Below are 17,684 nucleotides of genomic sequence, written 5' to 3' on the forward strand. Positions count from 1 at the left end.
CATTAGGTCAAATAATAGAAAAAACTTGTGACCTCTAGAGGCCATATTTGTACCCCCCGACAACAAAGTTGTAAGGGGGGGTATACTGGTTTCAGGTTGTCTGTCTGTCCGTCTGTCCGTAGACGCAATCTTGTGCGCACCATCTCTCCTCATCCCCTTGACAGAATTTAATGAAACTTCACACAAGTGATCAGTACCAACAGTAGTTGTGCATGGGGCATGTTAGGTTCTTTTAGAAAAAAATTTGCAGAGTTATGGGACTTTGTTTTTTTGTTACTATACTATATACATAGACACAATCTTGTGCGCACCATCTCTCCTCATCGCCTTGACACAATTTAATGAAACTTCACACAAGTGATCAGTACCAACAGTAGTTGTGCATGGGACATGTTAGGTTCTTTTAGAAAAAAAATTTGCAGAGTTATGGGACTTTGTTTTTTTGTTACTATACTATATACATAGACACAATCTTGTGCGCACCATCTCTCCTCATCCCCTTGAGACAATTTAATGAAACTTCACAAAAGTGATCAGTAACAACAGTAGTTGTGCATGGGGCATGTTAGGTTCTTTCAGAAAAAAATTTTGCAGAGTTATGGGACTTTGTTTTTTTGTTACTATACTATATACATAGACTCAATCTTGTGCGCACCATCTCTCCTCATTCCCTTGACACAATTTAATGAAACTTCACACAAGTGATCAATAACAACAGTAGTTGTGCATGGGTCATGTTAGGTTCTTTCAGCAACAAAAATTGCAGAGCTATGGGACTTTGTTTCTTGTTAACATACTATGTACATATACAGTCTGCATATGCAATCTTGTGCGTGCCTAATCTACCAAACCCTTAAACACAATTTAATGAAACTTCACACAAGTGATCAGTACCAACCCTAGTTGTGCATGGGCATGTTACATTCTTTTAGATAAATATTCTGCATAGTTATGGGACTTTGTTTTTTGTTACTATACTGTATACATACAGTCTATATACATACAGTCCACATAATTATAATTATGTACTGTGTCAGTGCATGGGGGGGGGTACATTCATCACCTTTAGTGATAGCTCTAGTTTTCAATGGATCTTCATGAAAATTGGTCAGAATTTTTTATCTTGATGATATCTAGGTCACATGTGCTCAAAAACTAGGTCACTATGTCAAATAATAGAAATAATGACGTCATACTCAGTTCAACACTGGGTCATGTGGGGATAGGTGAGCGATTCAGGACCATCATGGTCCTCTTGTTATTATTCATTTTTGTTACTCTTAAGTTTCCTTTTCAAACCAGACATTTTTCTTTCACTAATTTTGTCATCTCCACCATCAAGTTGCTCTCCATAATAACTGCATCGATAGTAAAAATAATCACAGTCTAACCCCTACCATAGTTTCCCAAAGTGCCAGGAAAGTATTAAACATCAGTTATTTTCATTTTCTCAAGACTTATTTCCCAAAAAATGATTATTTTGAAAAGTGTCCTAAAAATATGGACACAATAATCATCATACACCTACCCGTCTTGAAAGCGAAAAAAAAGTTGACGATCATCGGTAATTATTCTGTCGATAAACTAAGTAACTAGCCTGTTTTCATCATCAATTAACATCCTCTCAAAGAGCTAAAAGAAGTTTGTCGGTATCATGACATCTGAAGTGGAGATCAAAGCGGTATTGTTGCACGAGATTGTCATGGCATTACGTCATATTACAGTTTTCGCGCCATGTGACCTATTTGTCCTTAAGGAATTTACATTATCATTTGAGAAGAATATTTTATAAAAAAAATACATGTAGATCTACAAAGATTCATTTAAAACTTATTTAAAAACACAACAAAATCATTTTGTTTTATTTTAAAACCACATTTCTATTTACGTGCACGAGGTCACGTACCCTATTTCGCCGCACTAACAGAAACCTTTTTACCAAAAAAATCGTTTTACTCAATGTATATAAATTACTGCAGCTTTTTCATTAAGATTTTTTTTATTCTGTCTTTTGTTCTTTCTGGTCAAAAGTCCGAATTTTATGCCCATAGTATGTATTACTTATTTTCACTTAGAAAGAAATCAGTAATTAAGATCGCGCTGTTTGAAATTTAACAAATGATTATATGAAAATTCGACTGTTTTCATACAAATTTGCTTACATTTCCGTCGATATTTTATTGAAATCTTAATAGAATTAAAATTGTATTACTTCTCAAGCGATGTTGAAAAACTGAAGCGATAATGTTAAAAAAAGAATGCACTACGCGCGTTTTTTGTGTACGTGTTGATAAACAAAGGTAACGGAGATGTAAATTTGACAGGTCGCACGTGCTCTCGGAATGGAAAATTACCGGCATGACATTTTGATATCTTTACCGTAACGATTCGCGGGTAAATTCCAGTCAATCAAAGTAGCAACTGAACTATCTCAAAGTTTGTTGACGTTTTTCAAGATGTAATTTCTGAATTTCATTAAAGCAAAGACGTAAAAACCACTCGCCCGATCGGTCGAGTATACAGCGAGATCCACTCGTCCTATCCAGATTTAACTCGCCAATGCGAGCGGGCGAGTGGAATTTTACACCCCTGTTATAACATATTTCTCGATTCAAAAAACGATGGAAATAACATAACGTTTCCATGCAGATGGTAAAACAAAACCGGAACTATTACGTTGTTTTTGACTTTGTAACGTCATGACGTACTTCCTGTTTACGGACGTAAAGTTCCCGCGCTTTGTTAGTACGCTACTATAAGAAACAAGGAGCTGCGTTCAATAAACGCCTGATGCCCCCGGTGGCATCCTTGTCGATACAAAGCAACCTAAGTCCAAAATGAGGTCAAGGTCAAACTGAGGTCAGGTGATGTTTGAAGATGAAGAATGGTCACAGATTACATCTGTATTAGTATCAATTCATTCTTGTAAGCGGTATTAATGCTAGACAAACGGTCCCATTTGGTTTACCAAGAGATGGCCCATATAAAGCAACCTAAGTCCAAAAAGAGGTCAAGGTCAAACTGAGGTCAGGTGATGTCTGAAGATGAGGAATGGTCACAGGTTACATCTGTAGTAGTATCAATTCAATCTTGTAAGCGGTATTGATGCTAGACGAAATGGTCCCATTTGCTTAACCAAGAGATGGCCCATATAAAGCAACCTAAGTCCAAAATGAGGTCAAGGTCAAGGTGAAACTGAGGTTAGGTGATGTTTGAAGATGAGGAATGGTCACAGGTTACATCTGTATTAGTATCAATTCATTCTTGTAAGCAGTATTGATGCTAGACGAAATGGTCCCATTTGCTTAACCAAGAGATGGCCCATATAAAGCAACCTAAGTCCAAAATGAGGTCAAGGTCAAACTGAGGTCAGGTGATGTCTGAAGATGAGGAATGGTCACAGGTTACATCTGCATTTATTAGTATCAAGTCATTCTAGTAAGGGGTATTGATGCTAGACGAAACGGTCCCATTTGGTTAACCTCGTACGGACGGACAGGACGATCACTATATGCCTCCCACATCAGTAGATGCCAGGGGCATAAAAAATGCTACAAGAAAATCTATGTTTGAATTTATTTTTACTATTATTTGTTGAATATGGAATGCAAGAAAAAGATTCAGTCACTGGCTGTAGGTGCAGATGTGAATATCTGGCTCTCGGGTAACTGTTAACGCGGTAACTTGGCAGGAGCCTCGTTACCGCTTAAACAGTTACCCTCGAGCCAGATATTCCCATCTGCACCTACAACTAGTGAAAGAATCTTATATTGGTAGATGGCAATATGGAGAATATGCACATCCTTTTATTCTGCTACCATGGCGACAAATGTGGTTGCTGTGGCAATAAAAAGTCTTGAAATGGGAAAAACAAATAGATTATGTGACAACTTCAAATGTACAAGAAATTTTTACATGAAACCTTACACTTTGCAGGCGGTAGATATTTGGAGAATATGCAGGTTCTTCAGTTAAATTTCAGTGATAAAATATGATTAATATGGCAGCAAATATGACAAATGTCCCATCTGATAGGGCACTTCAAACGCAGGGCAATAGTCTTGTTTAAAACCTTTCCATTGTAGTTATGTAATAGTGTGCATTTTACCCAGCCAGTATTCTTAGATTCTGTACCAATACTAATGAGTTCACTGCAGATAACTTTCAACTTCTCTACATGAATCAGAAGTGGAGAGCAAATTGTTTCAGACACAGTGTTGTCCATCAAATCATCATGGATAACATATGCCACACACAAAAAAAAATTGTATGATTTCATTGTTCAGTGTTCCTGCAATTTTTACCTGTAATAATAACCTGTTTTTTAAATGTTTGCCCATTTTCAGGAATGTAGGTATAATAGCAATTTTAAAGATATAAGCAAAGTATGAAGTGTTGTATAAGTAGATTTTTTAAGCAGATATATAAACTTACCTTTCCTGCTTGAATATTTCATCCTTAACCCTGTATCTAGCTGTAAAGATTGCATGTCCCTCCATGCCTGATAAAAAAGTCACAGAAAAGAAACTTCCTGGTGAGTTTGAAATTTTCTACATTTTGAAGAATAAAAAGCAGTCTTTTTTATTTTCAAAAAAATAAAGTTAATTATTTATTGGCTGTAAGCTATAATGCCTTTACTAATGTTGCTTATGTGGTATTGCTATTTTTTAATCCACTTGAACATGCAGTTTAAACTGTAAATGTATGCTGCTCATTGTATCATTATAGAAGTAAAATTAAATGAAGAGTATATTCAGAAATGTGCACCAATGATATCTGTGTTTTTATATACTGAGAAATCATTTCATTTCCTGGGCATGAAATTTTGTGGTTTGAGTCAGAACAACTATTTTGTCGGGATTTAAATTCATAGATTTCAACTTGTGAATAAGAATTGTATTTGTTGATTGGAATTTAACCCTTATCATGCTGGACTCAATTGATTCTGCCTTTGCGATCAGTGTAGATCATGATCAGCCTGCACATCCATGCAGTCTGATCAAGATCTGCACTGTTCGCCATTCAGTCAGTATTTTTAGCTCACCTGCAAGGTGAGCTTTTGTGATTGCCCTGTGTCCGTCGTCCGTCGGCAGCATCGGTGTCGTCGTCAACAATTTGACTGTTAACACTTGAGGTCACAATTTTGGCCCAATCTTAATGAAACTTGGTCAGAATGTTATCCTCAATAAAACCTTGGATGAGTTCGATATTGGGTCATCTGGGGTTAAAAAGTAGGTCACCAGGTCAAATCAAAGGAAAAGCTTTTTAACACTCACACAATTTTGGCCCAGTCTTAATGAAACTTGGTCAGAATGTTACCCTCAATAAAATCTTGGACGAGTTTGATATTGGGTCATCTGGGGTCAAAAACTAGGTCACCAGGTCAAATCAAAGGAAAAGCTTGTTAACACTCTAGAGGTCACATATTTGGCCTAATCTTTATAAAAGTTGGTCAGATTGTTACCCTCAATAAAATCTTTGATGAGTTTGATATTGTGTCATCTGAGGTCAAAAACTAGGTCACCAGGTCAAATCAAAGAAAAGGCTTGTTAACTCTCTAGAGGTCACAATTTGGGCCCAATTGTAATAAAACTTGGTCAGAATGTTACCCTTTATAAAGTCTTGGACGAGATCGATATTATGTTATCTGGGATCAAAAACTAGGTCACCAGGTCAAATCAAAGGAAAAACTTGTTAACACTGTAGAGACCACATTTATGACTGTATCTTCATGAAACCTGGTCAGAATGTTAAGCTTTATTATCTCTAGGTCAAGTTCAAATCTGGGTCATGTAGGGTCAAAAACTAGGTCACTAGGTCATTTCAAAGGAAAAGCTTGCTAACACTCTAGAGGCCGCATTTATGACTGTATCTTCATGAAACTTAGTCGGAATGTTAATCTTGATGATCTTTAGGTCAAGTTCGAATCTGGGTCATGTGGGGTCAAAAACTAGGTCACAGGGTCAAATCAAAGGGAAAGCTAGTTTACACTGTAGAGGCCACATTTATGACCATATCTTAATGAAACTTGGTCAGAACGTTAAGCTTGATTTTCTTTAGGACAAGTTCAAATCTGGGACAGGTAGGGTCAAAAACTAGGTCACTAGGTCAATTCAAATGAAAAGTTTGTTGACACTCTAGAGGCCACATTTATGACTCTATCTTCATGAAACTTAGTCAGAATATTAATCTTGGTGATCTTTAGGTCAAGTTCGAATTTGGGTCATGTGGGGTGAAAAACTAGGTCACAGGGTCAAATCAAAGGAATAGCTATTTAACACTTTAGAGGCCACATTTATGACCATATCTTAATGAAACTTGGTCAGATTGTTAATCTTGATGATCTTTAGGTCAAATAGGTCAGGTGAGCGATACAGGGCCTTCATGGCCCTCTTGTTTTGGTAAGCACCCCTTTTAACAGTTAATGGTACTGTCCAAATTGAAAGGTGGACAAGTTCATTATAGAAGTTTAGCAAGGTAAGTGTTAATTTTGTGCATTGATGCAACCATGAAATCCCTGAAAAGTAACATTGACTTCCCAGTAATAATCAAAGACTTCTGAGACCTTTAGTTTTCACGATAGATATTCAGTTACTCTTGTAACAGCTGCTGCAAGACTGTTGTCACTTACCAAAGAATTTAATGTTTTTAGATACAATGACAATCCAGAAATTGAAGGCATTGATATACCGACTGTATAAACTGGACACAGAAATACAGCTATCTTATCTTAGTCAAAAGGTAAATAAAAACAAGCTGAAGGTTGAAGTACAACTGTCTTATCAAATCAAAATGTAAGTAACAACAAGTTGAACATAGAAGTACAGCTGCCTTACCTAGTCAGAAGGTAAAAAATAGCAATCTGAATGTAGAAGTACAGCAAAGGTAAATATTTATTCACTGGATACAGAAATACAGATAGTTATCTTGGTGAAGGATAACAATCTGAACATAGAAGTACAGCTGTCTTGTCTTAGTCAAAAGGTAAATGATAACAAAGGGAATGTAGAAGTACAGCTGTCTTGTCTTAGTCAAAAGGTAAATGATAACAAAGGGAATGTAGAAGTACAGCTGTCTTGTCTTAGTCAAAAGGTAAATGATAACAAAGGGAATGTAGAAGTACAGCTGTCTTGTCTTAGTCAAAAGGTAAATGATAACAAAGGGAATGTAGAAGTACAGCTGTCTTGTCTTAGTCAAAAGGTAAATGATAACAAAGGGAATGTAGAAGTACAGCTGTCTTGTCTTAGTCAAAAGGTAAATGATAACAAAGGGAATGTAGAAGTACAGCTGTCTTGTCTTAGTCAAAAGGTAAATAACAAAGTGATTGTAAAAGTACAGCTACTTATTTAAGGTAGTTCTGCACATTTGATAAACCGGAAGTGATGGCGTAACGTGACAAAATTCATTACAATTGAACTTTAGCTATCTTTTTTAAGTTAAAATATGATATTAAAACATCTGACATGTTCAATAATTCGAAACAATGTCTTAAAATTAGCTTAAAATGTGCGGTTCACTTTAATCATGGTCAGATATGTCAAAAATAAGCGCACAGACCAATATATTTTATTTCACCACATTATAGACCTTTTGTTTATTTACGACTGTGAGAAGTTTCATCAAAATCTACATTGTAGAAAAATTTCAGTTTGCGAAAAATGTTATGAAAGTTATTATTTTCCCATAGACTCACATTATGAAAAATCGCGTGAGGTCCAAATTTTTCAAACCAGTCTAGCAAAATATCAAGCACACGATCCTATCTTTTTAGCTCACCTGTCACAAAGTGACAAGGTGAGCTTTTGTGATCGTGCTAGAGGTCACATTCTTTGTGGGATCTTTATGAAAGTTGGTCAGAATGTTCATCTTGATAATATCTAGGTCAAGTTCGAAACTGGGTCACATGCCATCAAAAACTAGGTCAGTAGGTCTAAAAATAGAAAAACCTTGTGACCTCTCTAGAGGCCATATATTTCACAAGATCTTCATGAAAATTAGTAAGAATGTTCACCTTGATGATATCTAGATCAGATTCGAAACTGGGTCATGTGCCATCAAAAACTAGATCAGTAGGTCTTAAAAAAGAAAAACTTTGTGACCTCTCTAGAGGCCATATATTTCAAAAGATCTTCATGAAAATTGGTCAGAACGTTCATCTTGATGATATCTAGGTCAAGTTTGAAACTGGGTCACGTGCCTTCAAAAACTAGGTCAGTAGGTCAAATAATAGAAAAACCTTGTGACCTCTCTAAAGGCCATATTTTTCATGGGATCTGTATGAAAGTTGGTCTGAATGTTCACCTTGATGATATCTAGGTCAAGTTCGAAACTGGGTCAACTGCGTTCAAAAACTAGGTCAGTAGGTCTAAAAATAGAAAAACCTTGTGACCTCTCTAGTGGCCATATATTTCATGAGATCTTCATGAAAATTGGTCAGAATGTTCACCTTGCTGATATCTAGGTCAAGTTCGAAAGTGGGTTACCTGCCATCAAAAACTAGGTCAGTAGGTTAAATAATAGAAAACGTTGTGACCTCTCTAGAGGCCATATTTTTCATGGGATCTGTATGAAAATTGGTCTGAATGTTCATCTTGATGATATCTAAATCAAGTTTGAAAGTTGGTCACGTGCCTTCAAAAACTAGGTCAGTAGGTCAAATAATAGAAAAACCTTGTGACCTCTCTAAAGGCCATATTTTTCATGTTTGTTTGTTTGTTTTGGGTTTAACACCGTTTTTCAACAGTATTTCAGTTATGTAATGGCGGGCAGTTAACCTAACCAGTGTTCCTGGATTCTGTACCAGTACAAACCTGTTCTCCGCAAGTAACTGCCAACTTCCCCACATGAATTATCAGAGGTGGAGGACGAATGATGTCAGACACAATGTCTTTTATCAAATCGCCACGGAGAACATAGGCCCCGCCCGGGGATCGAACCAGCGACCCTGCAATCCGTAGACCAACGCTCTCCCTACTGAGCTAAGCGGACGGGTTATATTTTTCATGGGACCTGTATGAAAGTTGGTCTGAATATTCATCTTGATGATCTAGGACAGTTTAGAAACAGGGTCATGTGCGGTCAAAAACTAGGTCAGTAGTTCTAAAAATAGAAAAACCTTGTGACCTCTCTAAAGGCCATACTTATGAATGGATCTCCATAAAAATTGGTCAGAATGTTCATCTTGATGATATCTAGGTCAAGTTTGAAAGTGGGTCATGTTGCATTAAAAAGTAGGTCAGTAGGTCAAATAATGAAAAAATGTTGTGACCTCTCTAGAGGCCATATTTTTCATGGGATCTGTATGAAAGTTATTCTGAATGTTTATCTTGATGATATATAGGTCAGGTTTGAAACTGGGTCAACTGCAGTCAAAAATTAGGTCAGTAGGTCTTAAAATAGAAAAACCTTGTGACCTCTCTAGAGGCCATACCCTTGAATGGATCTTCATGAAAATTGGTGTGAGTGTTCACCTTGGTGATATCTAGGTCAAGTTTGAAACTGGGTCATGTGCCCTAAAAAACTAGGTCAGTAGGTCAAATAATAAAAAAACCTTGTGACCTCTCTAGAGGCCATACTTTTCATGGGATCTGTATGAAAGTTGGTCTGAATGTTCAGCTTGATGATATCTAGATCAACTTTGAAACTGGGTCAACTGCGGTCAAAAACTTGGTCAGGAGGTCTAAAATTAGAAAAATATTTTGACCTCTCTAGAGGCCATATTTTTCAATGGATCTTCATGAAAATTGATCTGAATGTTCATCTTGATGATATCTAGGTCATTTTCGAAACTGGGTCATGTGCGGTCAAAAACTAGGCCAGTAGGTATAAAAATAGAAAAACGTGACCTCTCTAGAGGCCATATTTTTCATGAGATCTTCATGAAAATTAGTGAGAACGTTCACCTTGATGATATCTAGTTAAAGTTCAAAACAGGGTCACGTACCTTTGAAAACTAGGTCAATAGGTCAAATAATAGAAAAACCTTGTGACCTCTCTAGAGACCATATTTTTCAATGGATCTTCATGAAGATTGGTCAGAATTTTTATCTTGATAATATCTAGTTCAGGTTCAAAACTGGGTCACATGAGCTCAAAAACTAGGTCACTATGTCAAATAATAGAAAAAAACAACGTCATACTCAAAACTGGGTCATGTGGGAACAGGTGAATGATTCAGGACCATCATGGTCCTCTTGTTTATTTGCTGAATTTTGTAAGTATATTCTGAAGTTTTGAAAAAGCAGGGTTTAATCAAATTCTACATTGTAGAAAAAAATTTGACCTGAATGTGTAGAACTACCTTAATCTTAGTCAAAAAGCAAATAATAGCTAACTGGACACATAAATAAGGCTGTCTTATCATAGCCAATGATTCGATAGGTTAGAGGTTGAGATTTCAAGTCGAGATTTCAAGTTAAACTTGTAAACTTTCGTGCAGAGAATCTCTATGTACAATAATGAATTACCATAGAAAGTTCAGATGTAGGCATTGCAAAACATTTTGGTAGTGTACTGCTAAATTGTGTTGATATTGCCATGTTTTTTTGTTTTTTTTATTGTTTTGGGTTTAGGCCTGTTTTTTCAACAGTATTTCAGTTATGTAAAAGTGAGCAGTTAACCTTACCAGTTTTTCTGGTTTCTGTATCAGTACAAACCTGTTCTTTGCAATAACTGCCAACTTCCCTACATGAATCAGAGGTGGAAGATGAATGATTTCAGACACAATATTGTTTAACAATCTTCATGGAGAACATATGCCTGGACTGGGGATCAAACTTACGACCCCACAATCTGTAGTTCTGCACTCTCACTGTTGAACTAAGTGAGCAGACAAAGTTGAGTTTTGATACTGCAAACACAAGTTGAAATAAACGAACACCTATTAGTACCAGTATGAAGTCCACTGATAAAGTAAAAACAAAAGATAGAAAGTTGGGGGAATGGAGATGGCAAGCTAAAAGTGAGTATGTTGGAGAGAGGGTTGATCCACTTTCATTTCTTGTGAACATCAGATGAAATTTTAATGTTATTTAACAATATGTTATCTGACAGGTTGAAGTTTTTTTGTCTAATCTATTCTAATGTATAACATAGATCCTGGACAATTTTATGATAACAGTTGAAAAATGGAGTGTATGGTACCAAATAATAGTCTGGCTCAATTAGATTATAAAAAATGTGTTTAGAGACCAGTCTCCTAATACAAAGTTGTCATTGGTTGATTAAAGATTAAAGCTCAAAATCAACCAATCAGATGCTTGAGTTTTGCGGCTGGTCTCCTAACTCAGTTTTATAACATTTGATCCTGTTTCTTAATCTATCAGACTCACTGGTGGCTACCTGTAGCATTACATCTGTTATAAAATGATATAAATTAATTTATTTTAACAATATAAATAAATTTGCTTTTGTTACAGATGAATGGAGAGGAGATAGAACTAGATAACGACCAGAGATTTCTCTCATATTATTCTATAGAGCCTGGAGATGTGATCCAAGTGAAGTTATGAAGTTAGCTGTAACATTAGTCAAGTGCTTCAACTACTTTAAATGTTAGATGAATTGGATTTAAAAAATTTGACCACCAAACATTGTGACAGTGAAAACAATCAGCTGTATATTAAGCTTTCCTCTGCATAAATACCACTTCAGACTGGTAAAAAATCCCGAAAACTAGTGATGTGACTGTTGTTGTTTCTGTCCACCAGACTGAACTGTGATATATTTATTTTGTGTGGTTTATACCATCCATTAAACTATTTTCTTGTCCCCGCCTTTTTTTAGCTCATCTGATTTTTTGAAAACAAATGATGAGTTATTGTCATCACTTGAGCGGTTGTCGGCGTCGGCGTCGGCGTCGGCGTTGCCTGGTTAAGTTTTATGTTTAGGTCAGCTTTTCTCCTAAACTATCAAAGCTATTGCTTTGAAACTTGGAATACTTGTTCACCATCATAAGCTGACCCTGTATAGCAAGAAACATAACTCCATCTTGCTTTTTGCAAGATTTATGGCCCCTTTTGTACTTAGAAATATCAGATTTCTTGGTTAAGTTTTATGTTTAGGTCAACTTTTCTCCTAAACTATCAAAGCTTTTGCTTTGAAACTTGGAATACTTGTTCACCATCATAAGCAGACCCTGTACATCAAGAAACATAACTCCATCTTGCTTTTTGCAAGAATTATTGCCCCTTTTGGACTTAGAAAATCAGTTTTCTTGGTTAAGTTTTATGTTTAGGTCAGCTTTTATCCTAAACTATCAAAGCTATTCCTTTAAATCTTGCAACACTTGTTCACCATCATAAGCTGACCCTGTACAGCAAGAAACATAACTCCATCCTGCTTTTTGCAAGATTTATGGCCCCTTTTGGACTTAGAAAATATCAGATTTCTTGGTTAAGTTTTATGTTTAGGTCAACTTTTTCTCCTAAACTATCAAAGCTATTGCTTTAAAACTTGCAACTCTTGTTCGCCATCATAAGCTGACCCTGTACAGCAAGCAACATAACTCCATCCTGCTTTTTGCAATAATTATTGCCCCTTTTGGACTTAGAAAAATCATTTTCTTGGTTGAATATTATGTTTAAGTCAACTTTTCTCATAAACTATCAAAGCTATTGCTTTAAAACTTGCAACAGTTTTTCACCATCATAAGTGGACACTGTACATCAAGAAACATAACTCTATCCTGCTTTTTGCAAGAGTGATGGCCCTTTTTAGACTTAGAAAATCATGGGTAGGACAATATTTCTATTATACAAAAAAAATCAGATGAGCGTCAGCACCCGCAAGGCGGTGCTCTTGTTTAAAAAAATAGGGGGACATAGAAATGGACTGCCTCCTTCCCTCCATTTGTCTGTCCTTCAGTCATACTTTTTGTCTGGTCCATAACACTGCCATCCATAAAAGGATTTTAAAATAACTTGGCATAAATGTTCCACATAAAAAGATGACTTGTTGCATGCAAGACCCAGATCTCTAGCTCCAAGGTCAAGGTCACACTTGGAGGTCAATGGTCAACAGGGTCTGTTTAATGTCCAGTCCATAATCCCTATATGAGACGTGTCTTACACAAACCCCAGAGCCCTGGCTCCAAAGACAAGGTCAAATTGGAGGTCAAAGATTAACAGGTTCTGTTTTGTGGCTGGTCCATCACCTTGTCATTCATCAAGGGATCTTGAAATTACATGACACAAATGTTCCCCATAATGAGACAACATGTCGTGCACAAGTCCCAGATCCCTAGCTTCAAGGTTAAGGCGACACTTGGATGTCAAAGATTAACAAGGGCTGTTTTGTGTCTGGTCCACATCTCTGCCATTCGTCTTAGTATTTTGAAATGACTAGGTACTAATGATCCCAGAATGAGACAACCTGTCGCACACAAGACCCAGACCCTTAACTCAGAGGTCAAGGTCACATTTTGAGGTCAACAGGTTAACAGTATCTGTTTTATGTCAGGTCCATAACTCTACCATTCATCAAGAGATCTCAAAATCACTGGGCACAAGTGTTCCCCATAAAGAGACAACATGTTAAGTGCAAGACCCAGGCCCCAGTCTCAAAGGTCTAGGTCACATATAGAGGTCAAAGATATTAGGTCATTTTTTCCCAGGTGAATAACTTTACTTTGTATAGATGGATATTCAAGCACAAACAGTCACAATAATGAAGTGATTTGTTGCAATTTAAGACACTAACCTCTATCTCAAGGTCAAGGTTATATTTGGAGATAAAAGATTTTTGTTGTTTGTTTTTTTTTTCAATTTTTTTGTCTGGTCTGTAACTTTTTATGCTAGGATGTTTATTTGTATATCTTGGCATAAATATTCACCGTTACAAGACAGTTTTTCATATGCAATACCCAGACCCTTCTCTGAAAGGCCTAGCCACAGGCACTCGAGTTAATTTTATTTTTTGTTGGTACATGAAATTACTTCCCTTTTATTAGCTCACCTGTCACGTAGTGACAGGGTGAGCTTTTGTGACCACATTTTGTCCATCATCGTCCAGAGTTATGGCCCCTTAAAGGGCCAAAATTTGCTATTTTTGGCTTGTGAACACGATAGAGACCACATTTTGCAATCAAATTTAATCAAACTTGCATACAACTTGTATTGGCATAATATCTGGGTTCTTTTCAAAAACTGGCCAGATTCCATCAAGGGTTCCAGAGTTATGGCCCCTTAAAGGGCCAAAATTTGCTATTTTTGGATTGTGAACACGATAGAGACTACATTTTGCAATCAACTTTAATCAAACTTGCACACAACTTGTATTGGCATAATATCTCGGTTCCTTTCGAAAACTGGCCAGATCCCATAATGGGTTCGAGAGTTATGGCCCCTTAAAGGGCCAAAATTTGCTATTTTGGCTTTTGCAGCCATATAGATACTTCATTTAAGGTTTGATTTGATACAAACTTGCAAAATATCTTTAACAACAATAACTCTTGGATTCCATGATGAATCTGTCGGATCCATTCTTAGGTTCCGGAGTTACGGCCCCTGATTGACCCCTGAAAGAGCCAAAATTTGTTAATTTTTACCTTGTGAACACGATAGAAGTGACATTTTATATTTGATTTTAACCAAACTTACACACAACTTAAGTCACAATAAGATCACGGTTCCTTTCGAAAACCGGCTAGATTCCATCAAGAGTTCTTGAGTTACTGCCCCTGAAAGGGACAAAATTTTCTATTTTGGCCCTTTCAGCCATATAGAGGTTTCATTTATGCTTTGATTTGATACAGACTTACACAGAATGATTACCTTGATCTCTAGGCCTGGATCGAAACTGGGTCATGTCGGGTCAAAAACTAGGTCATCAGGTCAAATCAAAGGAAAAGCTTGTTAACACCCTAGAGGCCACATTTATGACCCTATCTTCATGAAACTTAGTCAGAATGTTTATCTTGATGATTTCTAGACCAATTTCAAAACTGGGTCATATGGGGTCAAAAACTAGGTCACCCGGTCAAATCAAAGGAAAAGCTTGTTAACACTCTTGAGGCCACATTTATGACCCTGTCTACATGAAACTTAGTCAGAATGTTTATCTTGATGATTTCTAGGCCATTTCAAAACTGGGTCATATGGGGTCAAAAACTAGGTCAACTGGTCAAATCAAAGGAAAAGCTTGTTAACACTCTTGAGCCGCATTTATGACCCTATCTTCATGAAACTTGGTCAGAATGTTTATCTTGATGATTCCTAGGCCAAGTTCGAAACTGGGTCATATGGAGTCAAAAGCTAGGTCACCCAGTCAAATCAAAGGAAAAGCTTGTTAACGATCTTGTTCATCTGATGTGCATGAAACTTGGTCAGAATGTTTGTCTGCATGAAATATCAGATTAATTTTTATCTGGGTCATGTGGGGTCAAAAATAGGTCACCAGGTCAAATCAAAGAATAAGCTTGTTTACACCCTAGGGGGCACATTTTTGATTCTATCTTCATAAAACTTGGTCAGAATATTTGTTATCATGAAGTCTTGGGTGATTTCAAATCTGGGTCACGTGAGGACAAAAACTGGGTCACTAGGTCAAATCAAAGGAAAAGCTTGTATACACTCTAGAAGCCACTTTTTTGCTCTAACCTTCCCGAAACTTTGTCAGAATGTTTGTTTTCATGAAATTTTAGACAGGTTTGAATCTGGGTCATGTGGGGTAAAAAACTAGGTCACTAGGTCAAATCAACGAAAATGCTTGTTTACTCTTTAGAGGCCACGTTTTTGGTCCAATCTTAATGAAAATTTGTCAGAATATTTGTCTCCGTGAAATCACTAGGTAAAACATGTTTACACTGTTATGGTTACTCAGGTGAGCGACCTAGGGCCATCTTGGCCCTCTTGTATGATAAAGTTTAATACACTTGTTTTTTTTTCATCAATTTAAAGATAAGATTACGGTTGATATTGATAAGGTATAAAAAAAAATATAACTAATTGTCGATTTTCAGATTGGAAACCCAAGTTTTATTTTATATAGGTTAATATAGCATTATGAGGATTGCAATATATAAGTTGTTAGGCAATGCAGCTCTATGCATCAACCAACAATCAGCTTCCAACAATAGCATAAACTTTCAGTGATATGTACTTTAAAAGCAAGTTTCATTAGTACCATGTATTTGTTGTCTCCCAAAGTCCTGTATTACATTTGTTTATTAATTATTTCTCTTTAATAGTATAAAATATTTGATTACATTTTTGTTTCTTTTTTCTTATCCAATTTAAAAATAAACTCACATTAAATCTTTAAAATACAGATATTAAGATTTAAAGACATTTACCAGTTATAGATTTCCAGCATTTTCAAACTACACACCTCTTCATAAATAATAAGATACATACTTATAATTATATGATTGATCTCTAGACTGGGGATGATGGTAGCTCTGTTACAATTTCTTGTTGATGATACTTCTGTCATATACCTGTATCTGTTACCTGTTTTCACTTATTCTGCAAGTTAAAGACTTGTGATTTAGTAAAAATGATATCTGTTTATTTCTTTTGCAAATTTTAAATGATCTTAGTGCAACTGGGCTTTTTAAGAATAATGGATAATGAATCATATATTATGTAATTGTGCACATTGATTTTGCAAGTCAATATAGTATGGAAATAAATACATTGACTAATATCAGGTTTCAGTGTTTCGTGTTTTTCTTTTCAAATTAACAGAGCTTGTTGCTAAAAGGCGCAACATTCACTGTTGCACCAACAACGGTTAGTAGAAGGTTACAAGAAGCCTGCTAATCCTACCAACTATGGTTTAAAACTGCTTAAATAAGGTGACCAGGAGTACTGGGCAAAGTGCCATAGTTAAAAAATATCTTAAAAATCAGAATATTTGAAATAAAGGACCTTCTACAGTAGAAGCCATTCCATGATTGAAGAAGATTTTTAAATTGACAGAAGTTCGTGTGGGATCTATAATCATCATGGAGAGAGTTGCACAACACAGGTGTGGAATATTTGTGGGAGTGCTTATCGTAGGTTGTAGTGATTGGTATCTGTGGATTATAAATAGTAACTTCATCTATGATCAGACGAATTTTATCTATCTATCTTCGATTAACTTCCCTTTTGGGTATTATTAGCAGATGCGCAGTCAGTGTAAGAGAAAGATTTTTACAAAAGTATTGACACTGAGATGTCAAAAGTAAGAAAGTGAGACTGAAAACAGTTAAAAGTGTTAGATATATACAGACAAGAATAGTAAAATCAGGTTAAAAACACACTTTGTTAGAACTAATTACATGTATGTTGGCAAACTGCCCTCTTGAAAGATTCAAGCATAGCTAGGCAGGAGAACAGTTTCAGATGGGAGGTTGTTCCATAAGAATACCAGTATGAACAGTATACAAAATATATAATAAAAAAATATATTTAATTCAATAGTCTTCAGCAACTTTTTAAAAGACTACAGAATTTTTCTTAAAAACTTTAAACTTAATCAAAACTATATTTTAATTCCAAAGCTGAATATGTTGATTAAGTATTTGCTAAAAGTTCTATTGTTATTCTTCTCTGATCTTTGAGACTGCTCAACACCTACCATTTTCAGAGATCAGTAAAGTATAACAATAGAACATTTAACACCTACTTAATCAATATAATAAACAGGAGGTGAAACAGCTAGGGGTGAAACAACCAGGTGGTGAAAAGTCTTGATACCTT

At 36.0% G+C, this 17,684-nt stretch overlaps 1 protein-coding gene across 2 annotated transcripts in view; it reads left to right on the forward strand.

The window, feature by feature from the left end:
- The window catches only part of LOC123545036 (tubulin-specific chaperone E-like), a 39,887-nt gene extending 23,237 nt beyond the window's left edge, over window positions 1–16,650 (forward strand). For both annotated transcript variants that reach the window (XM_045331276.2, XM_045331275.2), the window contains exons 12-14: window positions 4,475–4,534; window positions 6,653–6,741; window positions 11,418–16,650. In XM_045331276.2, the coding sequence (XP_045187211.2) occupies window positions 4,475–4,534; window positions 6,653–6,741; window positions 11,418–11,510 (242 nt within the window). In that variant the 3' untranslated portion in view covers window positions 11,511–16,650. The remainder of the gene's footprint in view (window positions 1–4,474; window positions 4,535–6,652; window positions 6,742–11,417) is intronic.
- The last annotated feature ends 1,034 nt before the right edge of the window (window positions 16,651–17,684 follow it).

This window comes from Mercenaria mercenaria, chromosome 1, assembly GCF_021730395.1.
Source record: "Mercenaria mercenaria strain notata chromosome 1, MADL_Memer_1, whole genome shotgun sequence".
Taxonomy (NCBI): Eukaryota; Metazoa; Mollusca; class Bivalvia; order Venerida; family Veneridae; genus Mercenaria; species Mercenaria mercenaria.